The sequence below is a fragment of the Meles meles genome, chromosome 14 (assembly GCF_922984935.1).
Source record: "Meles meles chromosome 14, mMelMel3.1 paternal haplotype, whole genome shotgun sequence".
NCBI classification, from domain to species: Eukaryota; Metazoa; Chordata; class Mammalia; order Carnivora; family Mustelidae; genus Meles; species Meles meles.
This window is the reverse complement of record NC_060079.1, coordinates 28376268-28393109: the sequence shown is the minus strand read 5'-3', so window position 1 is coordinate 28393109 and position 16842 is coordinate 28376268. Positions and strand designations below refer to the sequence as shown.

Sequence of the window (16842 nt, the reverse complement as noted above, 5' to 3'; positions counted from 1 at the left end):
TTCCTATTTCAGTTTACTAGTTTGTAAGTTTCCAGGAATTTACCCATTTCTTCCTGGTTGCCCGAGAAGGTACTTTTTCATAGTATTCTCTTGTAATTGTTTGTATTTCTGTGGTGTTGGTTGTGATCTCTTCTCTTTCATTCGTGATTTTATCTATTTGGTTTATTTCTGTCTCTTTTCTTTTTCTTTCTTTCTTTCTTTCTTTTTTTTTTGATAAGTCTTACTCTGGATTTATCAGTTTTCTTAATTAGGAACCAGCTCTTAATTTCGTTCATCCATTCTACTGTTTTGTTTGTTTGTTTCTATTGATACTTATTTCTGCTCCAGTCTCCTTATTACCCTTCTTCTGCTGGCTTTAGGCTTTATTTGCTGTTCCTTTTCTAGCTCCTTTGGGTGTAAGATTAGGTTGTGTATTTGAGGCTTCTATTGCTTCTTGAGATAGGCCTGTATTGCATTGTACTTCCCTCTTAGGACTGGCTTTGCTGCTTCCCAAAGGTTTTGGACTGTCATGTTTTCATTTTCATTTGCTTTTATGTACTTTTTAATTTCTTCTTTAATTTTCTGGGTAACGCATTCATTCTTTAGTAGGATGTTCTTTAACCTCCATGTATTTGAGGTCTTTCTAAATTTTTCCTTGTGGTTGACTTCATGTTTCATAGTTGACTTCATACCATGCTGAAAATATGCATGGTATGATCTCGATCTTTTTGTACTTGTTGAGGGCTGATTGTGACTTAGTATGTGATCTGTTCTGGAGAATGTTACGTGTACTTGAAAAGAATGTGTACTCTGTTGATTTAGGATGAAATGTTCTGAAACTGTCTGTTAAGTCCATCTGTCCCGTGTGTCATTCAGAGCCTTTGTTTCCTTGTTGATTTTCTGCTTAGATGATTAGTCCAATTCTGTAAGTGGGGTGTTAAGTTCTCTACTGTTATTGTATTATTATCAAAGGGTTTCTTTATATTTATCGTTAATTGATTCATATATTTGTGTGCTCCCAAGTTGGGGGCATAAATATTTACAGTTGGTAGATCTTCTTGATGGATAGACCTCTTAATTATGACATAACACCCTTCATCTCTCATCATAGTTTTTATTGTAAAATCTAGTTTGTTTGATACAAGTATGGCTACTCTGGCTTTCTTTTGGTGTCCATTAGCATGATAGAAGGTTCTCCATCCCCTACTATCAAACTGCAGGTGTCTTTAGGTCTAAAATGAGTCTCTTGGAGACAGCATATTGATAGGTCTTGGTTATTATTATTATTTTTTTTACCCATTCTGATACCCTGTGTCTTTTGATTGGAGCATTTAGTCCATTTACATTCAGAGTGATCATTTTTTATTTTTTATTTATTTTTAAAGATTTTATTTATTTGAGAGAGAGAGAATAACCGATAGGGAGGGGCAGAGGGAGAGAGAGCAAAAGAGAGAGGCAGAATTCCTGCTAAGCAGGAAGCCTGACACGGGGCTTGATCCTAGGACCTAGAGATCATGACCCAAGCCAAAGGTAAACACTCAACCGACTGAGCCACTAAGGTGCCCCTAAATTCACAGTTATTACTGAAAGATAGGAATTTAATGCCATTGTGTTACTCGTAGAGTTGATGTTTCTGGTGATGTTCTCTGGTCCTTTGTAAAGTTTGTTGCTTTTGGTCTTCTTTTCCTCCACTCAAAGAGTCCCCCTTAAACTTTCTTGCAGGGCTGGTTTATTGGTTATGAACTCCTTTAGTTTTTGTTTGCCTGGGACACTCTTTATGTCTCCTATTGTGAATGACAGCCTTGTTGGATAAAGAATTCTTGGCTGCATATTTTTCCCATTTCAGCACATTGAATATTTTCTGCGACTCTTCTGGTCTGCGAAGTTTCTGCGGACAGATCTGCTATGAACTTGAGCTATCCTCCCTTGTAGGTTAAGGACTTTTTTCCTATTGCTGCTTTCAGGATTCTTTCCTTGTCTGTGTATTTTGTGAATTTGACTATAATATACCTTGGCAATAGCCAGCTTTTGTTGAATTTAATGGGAGTTTTCTGTGCTGCTTAGATTTTGATGTCTGTGTCCTTCCCCAGATTTAGGGAAGTTTTCAGCTATAATTTGTTTGAATAAACATCCTCCTCTTTTTTCTCCTGCTTTGTCTTCTGGGACTCCTAGGATATGAATGTTAATATGTTTTAATAAGTTGCTGAATTTCCTAAGTCTGCCTTTCTTTCCCTCTTCTTTTCAGCTTCATTGTTTCTCATAATTTTATCTTCTCTTGTCACTGAGTCACTCCTCTGATTCGTCCATCCTTATTTTTATGGCTTCCATTTGGGTTTGCATCTTTTAATTTTGGTCTGACTAGATTTTAGTTCTTTTATTTCTGCAGGAAGGGATTCTCTGGTGTCTTCTATGCTTTTTTCAAGGGCAGATGTATTCTTATAATCGTAGTTTTTTTTTTTTTAAGATTTTATTTATTTATTTGACAGACAGAGATCACAAGTAGGCAGAGAGGCTGGCAGAGAGAGAGGAGGAAGCAGGCTTCTTGCTGAGCAGAGAGCCCGATGCAGGACTCGATCCCAGGACCCTGGGATCATGACCTGAGCCAAAGGCAGAGGCTTTAACCTACTGAGCCACCCAGGTGCCCCTTATAATCGTAGTTTTAAATTATAGTTCAAACATCTTACTTATATCTGTGTTGATTAAATCCCTGACCTTGAGTTCTATTTCCTATTCTTTCTTTTGGGGTGGATTTCTCCATCTTGTCATTTTGTCCAGAAAAGAAAAGAAGAAAGGAAAAAAAAACACCAAAAAACCCAAACAAAGAAAAAAAAACAAATAAACTAGATCCCGTGTGTGTTTTGATCTGTTTGTAAAAGAATCTATGTCCCAAAATAAAAAAATAAAGTGAAAATAAACAAAAAATTAGAAATATATGTATAAATAAAAATTTAAAAATTAACAATAAAAGATAAAGACTTGAAAAAGAAAATAAATGAAAAATAAATAAATAAAGAATAAAAGTGAAAAAAGAAGCTAGATTTTATTTCCACAGGAGCTGAAGCTTTGTAGTCGTTGTCTGGGGGTGGTGGGCTGGGGCCTCCTGCCCTACTTCTCAAGTGGACTTGTTTCAAAGGAAATGTGCTTCCAGGGTGCAGGAGCCTTGGTGTATGCCACTCCAGCCTCCTCTAGGTGTGCTGTTTTGCTCCCTGAAGGCACTGATGGAAAGGATGAATACAGTGGTGCCCGAGTCTTGGCTGAAAGTTTGTGCTCTTATTCTTCAGTGAGCCCTCACAGAAGAGCAGTCAGTCACCACTCTTTGTGTTTGGTTTCCCTCTGAACCCTGTGTTCACCATGCCTGTGTCTGAGCTTTTTTTATTTCGGGGGTGCAACTTAGTTTCAAAACTCCAAAATTTTAGGAACTCTCCTGGTGTAGACCTGTGCTGTTCCTCCTGGGGAGGGTCTTGCCCTGCTTTTGTCATTTGCTGTTAGGTCCCAGGAAAGTGGTCACATGACTGCGCAGTTGTTCACAGTTTATGGCAAAACAGAGTGGAAAGCTGATACCAAGAACTACTGTTCTTGCTTCTATTCCTGGAAACAGTGGTGCCACCCCTTCTTCTTGTGACCCAGGCGATCTTCAGACCAGGATGTCGCTGCTGGGATTCTGCCCGCTTTGCCACCTGAGCACCTTGAAGCCAGGCACGTCCCCTGTGGTAGAGGACTTCTAAAAGTTCAGATTTTGTGCTGTGCTGCTTCTAATACTTTGCAGTAGGCTCGGTAAACAGGCTCCCTCCTCCTTACCAACAGCTCTATCTCCCCCAAGTCAACTCTCTGCACCTCCTGCCTTTCAAGAGGAGGTTGCTTTTCTTCTTGTAGATTTACAGTATTTGTTCTCTCAGACCTCCAGTTGATTTCTTGGGTGTTCAGAATGACTTGATGACTATTAAACTGTGTTTGAGGGTTGAGACAAGCTTAGGGTCTCCCTACTCCTCTGACATCTTAACTCCTCCTTCAGTTTTTTGTTTTTTGAAATAAGAGACACTTGATCTTATTTATAGAAGATACAGGAGAGTAGTGGTTCATTGATGGTATAAGGTTTAGCTTGTGCCTGATTGGTGCTTTTGCTTAGTAGTCAAATACCAGTGGTAAAAATTTGATTAGAAAAGAAGTGGTATTGGGGTGCCTGGGTGGCTCAGTGGGTTAAGCCTCTGCCTTCGGCTCAGGTCATGATCTCAGGGTCCTGGGATCAAGCCCTGCATCGGGCTCTCTGCTCGGCAGGGAGCCTGCTTCCTCCTCTCTCTCTCTCTGCCTACCTCTCTGCCTACTTGTGATCTGTCTGTCAAAAAAAAAAAAAAAAAAAAAGAGGTATAGATAAGTGTGATATATCTCAGTGTGGTAGGTGAATATAAAGTTATTATATAATTATCAGTGGCTTTCCTACATGCCATTTACGAATGGTAGCCAATGAATACATGCAGTGGAGTTCTATTTGTATTAGTGACAGCATGAAATACTTACCTAGAAATAACTCTACTGGAAATACAAGGATGAAGAAAATGACAAAACTAGACAGAAAATTATAAGAGATTGAATAAATGATAAGCTTCTCTTGTTCCTGATCAAGGAGACTTAATTTTTTATTTTTTTAAAAGGTTTTATTTGTTTATTTGTCAGAGTGAGTGAGAGCAGGGACAAGCAGGGGGAACTGCAGGCAGAGGGAGAAGCAGGCTCCCCACTGATCAAGGAGCCCAATGCGGGGCTCGATCCCAGGACCCTGGGATCGTGACCTGAGCTGAAGGCAGAGGCTTAGCTGACTGAACCACCCAGGCATCCCGAGACTTAATTTTTTAAATGTCAGTTCCTCCTAATATAATTCATCATCAAATATAATCTTAACAGAAATTCCAGTGGAATTTCTTTTTGTATGATGCTAAAATTTATCTGGTATACTAAATAAGCAAGACTAATTATACAAGTAAATTTGAAAAATACATTGATACTGATTCAAGAATTCATTGATGGATCACTGGGGTGAGAAATTCTTCAACTTGATATAAAAAGAAATCAGTCTTAAGGAGGAAGGGTTAGAGTTTTCTACATAGTATTGAGAAGATTTGCTGAGTATTTGGGGGAAAAAAGTAAACTCTATAAACTTTATAACATTACCAAAATACATTCTAAGTGAACTAAAAAGTTAAATGTAAAAAGAAGCAGGAAAAAAAAAAAACCCTAGCAGAAATTACTGGGAAAAAATTACAGAGTAAAAGATTCAGGATATAAAAATTACATTTTCTGAATTTTAGACAGCCAAAGAAAAGCAGAAAGTAGGATGTTTGCAACAGATAAGTGAGAAGGTTAATATTTTTTAATATAGTAAGAGTACTTCTAACTTGGTAAGAAAGATGAAAATATCTGATATATAAATGACCAGATTATGCAAAGAAAATGCAAATGGTTCATTAAATATGAGTGCATCTGTAGCCTCAGTGGAAAATATTTGGTTTAAGGTTAGATGCCTTTTTTTTTTTTGGTCAAGACAATGGCAGATTAAGTTGTAGCAGTCAGTCCTTTGAGGTTTTGGTGAGGAGACAATACTACTGACAGGAGGTAAATCAATTCCTTTTTCAAAAAACAATTTAGGAGAATGGAGCAAAAGCCCCTATAAGTATTTATCTCTTTTGACCCAGTGTTGGGGATCCCCAAATGGGAAGTAGGTACTGTTATTATACCTGCTTTATGTGGTAGGAAGTGGAAACTCAGAGAAGTAAGCCCACTTTCCTGGGCGCAGATATCTCCTGGGGTGCTGACACCCAGACCCTCTAGTTTCACTCCAGGCCCAGAGTTCCTAACCACTGGACTTTTCTTCTCAGGAAACAAGTCTAGATGTCTAACACAATATTTGACTTATGGTACATTTGCCCAAGGGGATATTATGTAGCCATTTAAAATAATGTTTTAAATAATAATAATAATTCATCAAGTGTTTACTAGGTGCCAGGCACTGTGCTAAGGCTTTCCATATGTTTTCATCTGCTATTGAGTAGGATGATGTTTTGGAATGTAATTTTTTCAAAGCAGATTATCATGTTGAATGTATAATTCCAGGTTTGTTTTTTTTTTAATATAGTAACTATAGTGTGTATATAAAAAACTGAAAGAATATTCTGAAATACTAGTTGTGGTTATTTTATGGTATTATAGGTGACTTTTTTTTTTAATATTTATTTATTTGACAGAGATCACAAGTAGGCAGAGAGGCAGGCAGAGAGGCAGGCAGAGAGGAGGAAGCAGGCTCCCCGCTGAGCGGAGAGCCCGATGCGGGGCTCGATCCCAGGATGCAGGGATCATGACCTGAGCTGAAAGCAGAGGCTTTAACCCACTGAGCCACCCAGGCCCCTCTGTATTTACAGATTTTCTAACATTAGCATGTATTAATTAAAATCAGGAAGTAATTAAAAGTATAACTAATATACTTTTATTTTGCAGACTCTTATCGAACAAATAGAACAGCGATCTGAAAAAATACCTGAGTGAGTACCTAGAAGTTCTTCAGACTACCTTTTTCTTGATGTGGTCCTGATATTTTCTGAGCAATTACCTTTCATACTATGCAGGCTTTTTCTTGTAGCACATAACTTATTTTGGGGAAAGGTTGTAGAACTGACTTTGAGTTTGCAAGGCATCTTTTTTCCCCAGAGCAGTATTTGCTTTTAATTTCAAAGTTGTAAGATCTTTCTGTACTCTTGGGAGATAATTCTTTCTTTAAAAGAATAAAAGTTACAGCTTTTGAACCACAGTTCATTACGGTTTGTTTTTCTTTTCATACATAATATTTCTAGTATGTAATGTGGGCAAATGAGAGGGACCCTATCGCTTTAGAGGTTTCGAAATCTTTTCTGAAATTGAAGATCAGATTTAATTTCTATACCTGAAATCAGAAATTTATACTCTAATCTCATTTGCTTTTCGTCAGATACCAACAACTGCTAAATGACATCCATCAGTGTTACCTTGACCAGCGGGAGCTCCTTTTGGGCCCTAGCATCACTTGTACTGTAACAGAGTTAACAAGCCAGAATAATAGAGATCATTGTGCCTTGGTAAGCTTCAGCTAGTTTTGACTGATGTTAAACCTTCTTCTAAAATATTTTGGTCTTCGAAGCTGTATTTGGGTAGATAAGTTTGGATCCCATATCAACAAGCTTTTAGAGAATTTTTCTTTCAGTTATGAGGAATAGAGTAATTAGCATTCAGCTTATCAAAATATTCTCATTTTGATCTTGTTTTTGAATAATGAAGATTCACGAACAAGTATTACTCCTTGAAAGATGAAGTTTCAGAGTTTGTGGATTTATACTGATGATTGAATTTAGCTTTTGCTGAAGAAGTGCTTTTTTTGTTTAGCAATTTTAATTCATACTATAGAAGAATACATAAAGATTCTTTTATTAAATACTCCCTCTTCAACTAGAAGAGTATTTTCACTGTCAAAAGTTTAGAAAATAAAAGAAGAAAATAAAAATGAGCCATATTCACATTTTGCCGTAAACCATTGTAAACCAAGCAATATCTGTTTTTCAGTGGGTTGTTTTATGAATATATGTGCATAATCTCAGTGCAAATAGAGTATTTGTTTTATTCATAAATGCTGGAATCAATCTGTGTCTTTAACTGTAGGTAATGTGTGTTTATTTCCTGCAGATTCGCAGTGGCTGTGCCTTTATGGTCCATGTATGCCAGGACGAGCACCAACTTTACAATGAATTTTTCACAAAGCCAACATCAAAATTAGAGTAGGTGGTACACAAACTCTTGTTTTTAAGATTTAATATGCTAATGATCATTGTGGCTTATTATATTATAGGAGTATTTTAAAATTAACTGCAAAGTGTTTTAACTTTTATGAGTGTGTGAACAGAATATTATTGGATGGAACAGTGATTATTTTAAAATAAATGTGCAATTTAAAGGCCAACATGCTTTTATATTATTTATAATATATTTATGGAGACAATGTGGTATGATAGTAAGAAGCCTATATTGGAAACTAAGTCTTGGCAATGTATATCCCTTTATCTCCACCTAGTATTATAATTCCTTATAGTTAAAAAATTCTGTGGTTCTAATTAATGAAAGGCACTCAAAAATACAGACACTATTTAATACCTTTTCTTTATTTTTCTCAAAGTGTCTTTTTGGCTCCTGTGTTAGTCACTTTTGATTTCTTCATGTTGGTCGTTTTGACTCTTAGAAAGATTCCAAGATTATAACTTTTATAATGAAGAAGAGTCAAATGTATCTTACAGTTTTGATTAGGTTGATCACTTTTGATGAAATGCTATGTATAGAAGAGTACTATGGACAGTATGAAGAATATAGACTACTTAAGTCTTTCTTTTCAAATGTTTGAAATTGTCAGAAATACTTGTATGTCCAAGTACTTTGAGTTTTATCTAAGTCCAACTATTAAAGAATTTTCAGTTCATCTTTCCTAGGGACAATGTTACATTTGATTCACAAATGATGTAGATTTTAAAAGGATAATTATATCAACCAAAATATTTGTTATTATGTTTTAAAAGACATATATAAAGTATGGCTGAAATAAGTAAAGTTGTAATAAATTGACATAAATTGATATTTGGCCACAGCAGCTGCTTTGGAGTGGCTGCTTAAGAATGCTTATGGATTTTGTGCTTTTAAAGCAAAGAAAAATCTATAGTATTATTTTCACCCTTTGATTTCTCATTAAATAGTGTTCCCATGCATGATTTTCCAGTAGATTTTAATTTTTACTGGCTAGAAGAAGTCAGTGATGCCTTTTAAACCATGAGAAAATCCTGAAGATTACTACTTATAACCATGTTTTATTCTTTCATTTTAGTGAACTTTTGGAGAAACTCTGTGTGTCATTGTATGATGTCTTCAGGCCATTGATCATTCATGTTATTCACTTAGAAACTCTGTCAGAACTTTGTGGGATTCTTAAAAATGAGGTGCTTGAAGATCATGTACAGAACAATGGTAAATAATAATTAGAAATGATAATTTCAAAAATTTAAAAAATTATATCTGTGGCGCAGTGAATTTCAAAACCCCCTATTCTTTACCCCATTCACCTATATGAATTTATTATTTTTATAGCCTGGCTTGATGCCTTTTAAAATCAAGATATACCTTATTTTTTGACTAAAGGTTCAAATTAAATGGGAAAAGAATTTTAAGATCTGGGCAAAATTGGTAATAAAATTATAGTTCACTTTTCTTTCTGGCATCTGTCAGAGAGAACTGTCAGTTTTGAGCTAGACATTTCTAATACATTCTTACCAAAATACCTGAAGTCATTGACTATATTGCATACTCTTAATTTAAAAACAAGAATTATTTTAGTGTATGTATATAATAGTGACTTATTCTTTTTTGAAATTACAAATAAAATAAATTCCCTGGAAAACTCTAACCATCTGATACATTCTTTAATATTTGATTCGATTGTCACAGAAAACATGACTTAAGTAACTTTAAAAAAACCCTTCAAGTAATTATGTTACTGGCAGAAATTATTGTTCTCACTTTGACTTTTCTTAGGAGACACTGTAGGTTTGTTATGCTTCCAGAGTTTCTTATTCTGTTGCATTTAGTTCATTCTAAGATGTGTATTTTCTTACATATTAATGCCTCTGAATTAAATTAATTTGAATATTTATGTTACTATATTGTGTCTCCAACTCCCCAGCCCTTGGAAAGCTGTTATGGAATTAATGGTTTGTCTTAACACTGATGGCATCTTAGGAATGCAGACATTTTATATGAACTCTTCTTTTGTTTTAATTTTTTACTCATATTCTTCGTGGAAACCTTAATAAGTCATTTAATATTTGTGGGACTCAATTTATTTGTAAAATTGGAATGATAACCCAACGAATAAGCTGCCCTAGCTGTCTCTCAGGATTGGTCTGAAGCTGAATGAGATAACTTTTAACAAGCACGAAACACTTTAAAATTCAGACTTTATTATTCATGTTAATAATAAAAATAATATCATAGAGTGTCAAAAAAAGGTATAAGGGCAAATTTATTTCCCAATTTTAAATTTGAGGAAATTGAAAGACATTTATTAAGTTTTTCTGAGGTCATTGAGTCATACTGAAATAGAATGCAACCACAATCCCAGAGGCAAAAATGCTTCCTACTACTGCTGGACACTTGAGTAATATTTTTGCTTGTTTAAAGAAAATATTCTTCTAAATATAAAGGAATGGATGATTACACTTTTTTATCAGCTGAACAACTGGGAGCATTTGCAGCTGGAGTAAAGCAGATGTTAGAAGACGTACAAGAGCGCCTTGTCTACAGAACCCACATCTACATTCAGACAGACATCACGGGGTACAAACCTGCTCCTGGAGATCTGGCATATCCTGATAAGTTGGTGATGATGGAGGTAGGTTTCTCTTATTTGATCTTGATCTCTCCTTTTTGGATGTTTGGTACTAGTAAAAATAGGATTTTTCTTTTTAATTCTCATTCAAGATGTAAAATCAAGATAAATTTGCCATAAAGTCACAGGAAATAAAATTTAAAAAAATTGAACAACATAATCTGTTAGGTTCTTTTTCCTTCAAGTTGTATTTTGTAATTCATTTCCCTCCCCTTTTGTAGGAAATATGTGTTCTCAGGTTTTTTTTTGTTTGTTTTTTTAAGATTTATTTATTTACTTGAGAGAGAGTGTGTGTGCTCGTGCATGAGCATGGGGCAAAAGGGCAGAGGAAGAGGGAAAGGGAAAATCTCAGGCGGACTGCTTCCTGATCATGGAGCATGATATCAGGCTTAATCCCACCACCCTGAGGTCACAACCTGAGCCAAAATCCAGAGACGGACACCTAACTGACTGAGCCACCCAGGTGTCCTGCGTTCTCAGTTTTTAAATTGAATTTGTGCTCCCTGTGATTTCTCTTTTTTAAAATAAATGGCACAGGGGTACCTGGGTGGCTCAGTGGTTTAAGCCTCTGCCTTCGGCTCAGGTCATGATCTCAGGGTCCTGGGATCAAGCCCCGCATCGGGCTCTCTGCTCAGTGGGGAGCCTGTTTCTCCCTCTCTCTCTGCCTGTTTCTCTGCCTACTTGTGACTTCTCTCTCTCTGTCAAATAAATAAATAAATATTAAAAAAAAAAAAAAGAGCAAAAATCCCAGTAAAGAATGACTTGGAAAAAAATAAATAAAAAAAAATAAAATAAATGGCACAGGGCACCTGGGTGGCTCAGTCAGTTAAGTGGCTGCCTTCGGCTTGGGTCATGATCCCAGGGTCCTGGGATCGAGTCCCAAATTGGGCTCCCTGCTCAGCAGAGAGCCTGCTTCTCCCTCTCCCTGCCACTCTGCCTACTTGTGCTCTCGATCTGTCTATCAAATAAATAAATAAAATCTTTTAAAAATAAATAAATAAATGGCACAGAAGAGGTTCTTTTTTTTTTTTTAACTATTTTTTTTTTTTTAAAGATTTTATTTTTTATTTGACAGACAGAGATTTCAAGTAGGCAGAGAGGCAGGCAGAGAGAGAGGAGGAAGCAGGCTCCCTGCTGAGCAGAGAACCCGATGCGGGGCTCGATCCCAGGACCCTGGGATCATGACCTGAGCTGAAGGCAGAGGCTTTAACCCACTGAGCCACCCAGGCACCCCCACAGAAGAGGTTCTTGATAACATAGGAGTCACCATAGTTGATTGTCATAGAACCATGTGTCATGCTGTCTCATAAAAACCCTGCGGGCCATCTCCTCAAAATTCTGCAGTACTGATGTCCAATTTATGGTTTGAAGAGCTAGAGTTACCTCACTGATCATTTATCTCACTGATTCAGTTACATATGAATCTTTATTTTCTTTTAGTGCCGGACAGTTTAAATAATGCTGAGGGTATTAGTATTAAACCAGAATTAGAACCTAGAACCTCTTTTTCTTTTTAAGTAGGCTCCATGCCCAGTGTGGAGCTCAACGTGGGGCTTGAATCAAGATCAAGGTGGGCTCACATCAAAAGTCGGACCCTTAACCACCTAGTTACCCAGGCACCCTAGAACCTAGAACTTTTTTAATGGAAGTTTTAAATATAAGCGAGGGGCGCCTGGGTGGCTCAGTGGGTTAAAGCCTCTGCCTTTCGCTCAGGTCATGATCCCAGGGTCCTGGGATCGAGCCCCGCATCGGGCTCTCTGCTTGGCGGGGAGCCTGCTTCCTCCTCTCTCTCTCTCTGCCTACCTCTCTCCCTACTTGTGATCTCTGTCAAAAAAATAAAATAAAATTTAAATATAAGCGAAAGGTAGAGGGAACTATATAATGACTCTTGCATATTATTTTGCCAGCTTCCTCATTGTCAGTCTTACTTCACTTAGAGCTCCATTACTCCCTTCCACACCATTAATTATTTTGGAACAAATTCTAAACATTTCATCAGTAAGTACTTTAGTATTTACTTTAGTGTCAAAAGGTAAGGCACATTTTATTTTTTGCAGTGAAGTCTTTTTTTAGTTTTATTGAGAAATGACATATATCAGTAAGTTTAAGGCATAGAGCATGATGATTTGATTTACATACATTATAAAATGATTACCACAATAGCTTTAGTTAACACCCATCATCTTACATAGATAACAATCCAAAGAAAGGAAATTTCTCTTTGTGACAAGCTCTTAGGATCTACCTCTGAACAACTTTCCTATCTTTGTACAGTGTTTATTGCTAACTATAGTCATCGTGTACATTACATTCCTAGTGTTTATCTTGTAACTGGAAGTTTGGGTTGTTTTTTTTTTTTTTTTTTAAGATTCACATATAAGTGAACTCATACAGTATTTGTCTTTCTCTTACTTATGTCATTTAGCATAATGTCTTTAGGGTTTGTCCATGTTTTTGGACAGGTAGGATTTCTTTTTTTTTATGGCCAAATAATATTCCACTGTCTGTATACACCACGACTTCTTTATCCATTCATTCGTCTTAGCTATCGTGAGTAATGCTGCAGTGAACGTAAGGGTGCAGATATCCTTTGAGTTAGTGTTTTCATTTCCTTTGGATATATTCCCAAAAGTGAAATTGCTGGATCATATGGTAGTTCTATTTTTAATTTTTTGAAGATCCTCTATACTGTTTTCCATAGTGGCTGCATCAATTTACAGTTCTGCCAATAGAGCACAAGGGTTCTCTTTTCTCCACACCCTTGCCAACACTTGTTACCTTTTTTAAAAAAAATATTTTATTTGTCAGAGAAAGGGAGAGAGAGCACTTGTATGCATGAGTGGAAGAGGGGTAGAGGGAGAAGCAGGCTTCCTGCTGAGCAGGGAGCCTGATGTGGGACTCGATCCTAGGACCCTGGGATCATAACCTGAGCTAAAGGCAGACACTTAACTGACTGAGCCACCCAGACATCCCAACACTTGTACCTCTTGTCTTTTTGACAATAGCCATTCTAATAGGTGTGAGATGGTATCTCATTATGTGCATTTCCCTGATGATTATTGATGTTGAGCATTTTCATTACCTGTTGGCCATTTGTATATCCTCTTTGGAAAAAATGTTGATTCAGGTTCTTCATCCACTTTAAATTGGGTTATTTGGTTTTTATGCTGTTGAGTTGTATGAGTTCTTTATACATTTTGTATATGAATTCCTTATCACATACATGGCTTGCAGATATTTTTTCCCATTCCGTAGTCATGTTTTCACTTTGTTGATGGATTCTTTTGTTGTGCAGAAGCTTTGTAGTTTGATGGTAGTCCTACTTTCTTATTTTGGTGAGGGCACTTTTCATTTTAACACAACCATGATACAGTTTTCACATTTAAAAACATTATTATAGTTACTTAATATCACTGAATATTCAATTAAGTCTGGAATTTTTTCAGATTACTAGTTGTTAGTGTTTTGTCTTTATGTGTATGTTTTCTTTATGTGTATGTTTTTTCTTTATGTGTATGTTTTATTGCTGAACCATTTAAAAGTAAATTATAGATATTGTGATGCTTCACTTCTGAATACTTTAATTCTTACTCTCCTAAGAATAAAACATTCTTCACATAATCACATGCCATTTTTTACATATGTAAAAATTAATATTAATTCAACATATTATTTATATGTAGTACATATTCAAATTTTTCCAGTTGTCCTTCAGCTATCTATAAAACAGGATCAGAAAGTTAAAAAGTGGGATCCAGTCAAGGTTACTGTTTCTCCCCACTTGTTTTTTTTGTTTGTTTTTTGTTTTTATCACCTGGACTTTTTTGAAGAGACTAAGCCAGTTTTATTGTAAAATATGCCACATTCTGGATTTGTCTAATTGTTTTCCTCACATTTAGATTCAGATTAAACTTTTTTCTTTCTTTTTTCTTCTCTTTCTTTCTTTCTTTTTTTTTTGGCAAGAATACTACACAGCTGATGTGTACTTAACCTCATCACATCAAAGGCATGTAATGTCAGGATGTTCCACAATTGGTTAAGGTAGTAATTGCTAATTTTCTTCATTATAAAAGTATATTCCCTTATTTGTAATTAGTGAGTACTGATGAAATGATACTTTGGGATTATGTGAGTTCCCCAGCATCTTTTTACCCAGTGGTTATTACAACCATTAATGATCTGTGCCTGAACCAGTTATTATGTTGGGAGTAGCAAATTTCATACCTGCCATTTTCATATCTGCCTTTTCTTCTGCATTCATTAGTTGGCATTCTGCTGTAAAGAATTAATTTCTCCTTCTTCTTCCCTTTTGCCTATCTCTGACCTTAGTAGATTAGTGGAATTTTTTAAAAAGTCATTATAATCTATTGGCATTGCTCTTTTTGAAGCTCAGAATTGTTCCAGATTTGACTAGAGGAAGATGGCTTCTTTGTCCTTTAGATGGCTTCTTTGTCATTTTGACATGTCCCTGTAATCTTTGAGGACTTCTTTCTTTTTTCTTAAACAGTTTTATTGAGTTGAGTTATAGTTTACAAACCCCACAATTCACCCATTTAGAGTTTATAATTTATGGTTTTTAATATATTCATGGATAGGTTCAGTCATCATCACAGTCAGTTACAGACCATTTTCACCATCTCAGAAAGCAACCCTGTACCTTTAGCTGTCACTCTCTGACCCTAGTCTGAGGGGTCAGAGAACTTATAGAGAGTTCTGTGAACACTATAAATGTATCTAAATATATGTCTATATAATATAAATGTATGTATATATATGTCTATAAGATATATATGTGTCTATAAATTGCCTGGTTTTAAACATTTCATATGAATAGAATTATATAACATGGTTTTTTGTGATGTCTTTCACTTAGCATGTTTTCACAGTTCATCCAAGTTACAGCATGTGTTAGACTTCATTCCTTTTTATGCTGGATAATATGCCATTGTATGGATATATTACATCTTGTTTATTCATTCTTCTGCTGATGGATACTTGGGTTGCTTCCACCTATTGGGTGTTATAGACAATACTGCTACAAACATTCATGTACACATGTGTTTTCATTTCTCTTGTATATATGCCTAGGAGTGGAATTTTTGCACTGTATAATAACTCTATGTTTAATCACTTGAGGAATGGCCAGATTGTTTCCCAAAGTGGCTGTACCCATTTACATTCTCACCAGCAGCGTATGAGGGTTCTGATTTCTCCACCTACTTGCCAACTCTTGTTAATATTTGACTTTTTGACTTCAGGCATCTAGTGGGTATGGAGTGGTGTCTCGTTGTGGTTGTAATTTACATATTGTCCTTGCATCATTTGTTATCCCAGCATTCTGTCCAATTGTCCCAGCATCATTTATTGAAAGGCAATTCTTTTCTGCTGGATGGTCTTGGCACCCGTGTTGAAGTCAGTTGCTAATAAATTTTTGGGTTTCCTCCCTCCCTTCCTTCCTTCCTTTCTGCTTTCCTTCCTTCCTGTTGATTTATTTGAGAGAGAGAGAACACAAGTGGGGGGAGGAGCCGAGGGAGAGAACATCCTTAAGCAGACTTCCTGCTGAGCATAGACCCTGACTCAGGGTTTGATCCCAGGACCCTGAGATCATGACCTGAGCTGAAATCAAGAGTCACATGCTCAACTGACTGAGCCAGCCAGGCCCCCCTGGGTTTATTTCTGAAGTCTCAGTTTTATTACATTGATCTTTATGTCTCTTTTAATGTCAATATCAGACTGATTTGATTATTTTGTAATAAATTTTAGAATCAGGAAGTGTGAATTCTAATTCTTTTTTAAGATTGTTTTGTTTATTCTTGGTCCCTTGCAAGTCCATATGAATTTTAGAATCAGCTTGTCACTTTCTACAAAGAAGTCAGCTGGGATTTGTTAGGGATTATATTATATCTGTCGATCAGTTTGGGGAGCATTGCCATCTTAACAAATGTTAACTCTTCCAGTTCAAAAACATGGGATATTTTGAGATTATTTAGATCTTTTTCAGTTTCTTTCAGTGGTATATTGTAGTTTTCAGAGGATAAATTTTATACTTTTTAAAGATCTTCCTACGTATTTTATTCTTTTTGAAGCTAATTTAAATGGAACTATTTTCTTAATTCTGTTGTGTTTTTTTAAGATTTTATTTATTTATTTGACAGACAGATCACAAGTGGGCAGAGAGGCAGGCAGAGACAGAGAGAGGGGGAGGCAGGCTCCCCGCTGAGCAGAGAGCCTGATGCGGGGCTCGATCCCAGGACCCTGGGATCATGACCTGAGCTGAAGGCAGAGGCTTTAACCCACTGAGCCACCCAGGTGCCCCATTAATTCTGTTTTTTGATTTTTTTCATTGCAAGTGTATAGAAATATTTTTGATTTTTATATATTGATCTTGTATCCTGTTACCTTGTTGACTAGCTTATTCTAATAGA

At 36.1% G+C, this 16842-nt stretch overlaps 1 protein-coding gene across 2 annotated transcripts in view; it reads left to right on the top strand.

Moving 5' to 3' along the window:
- The window catches only part of COG3 (component of oligomeric golgi complex 3), a 76381-nt gene that overhangs the window by 23593 nt on the left and 35946 nt on the right, over nt 1-16842 (top strand). For both annotated transcript variants that reach the window (XM_045977970.1, XM_045977971.1), the window contains 5 exons: nt 6463-6506; nt 6950-7076; nt 7678-7769; nt 8861-9000; nt 10260-10420. In XM_045977970.1, coding sequence (XP_045833926.1) covers nt 6463-6506; nt 6950-7076; nt 7678-7769; nt 8861-9000; nt 10260-10420 — 564 coding nt within the window. The remainder of the gene's footprint in view (nt 1-6462; nt 6507-6949; nt 7077-7677; nt 7770-8860; nt 9001-10259; nt 10421-16842) is intronic.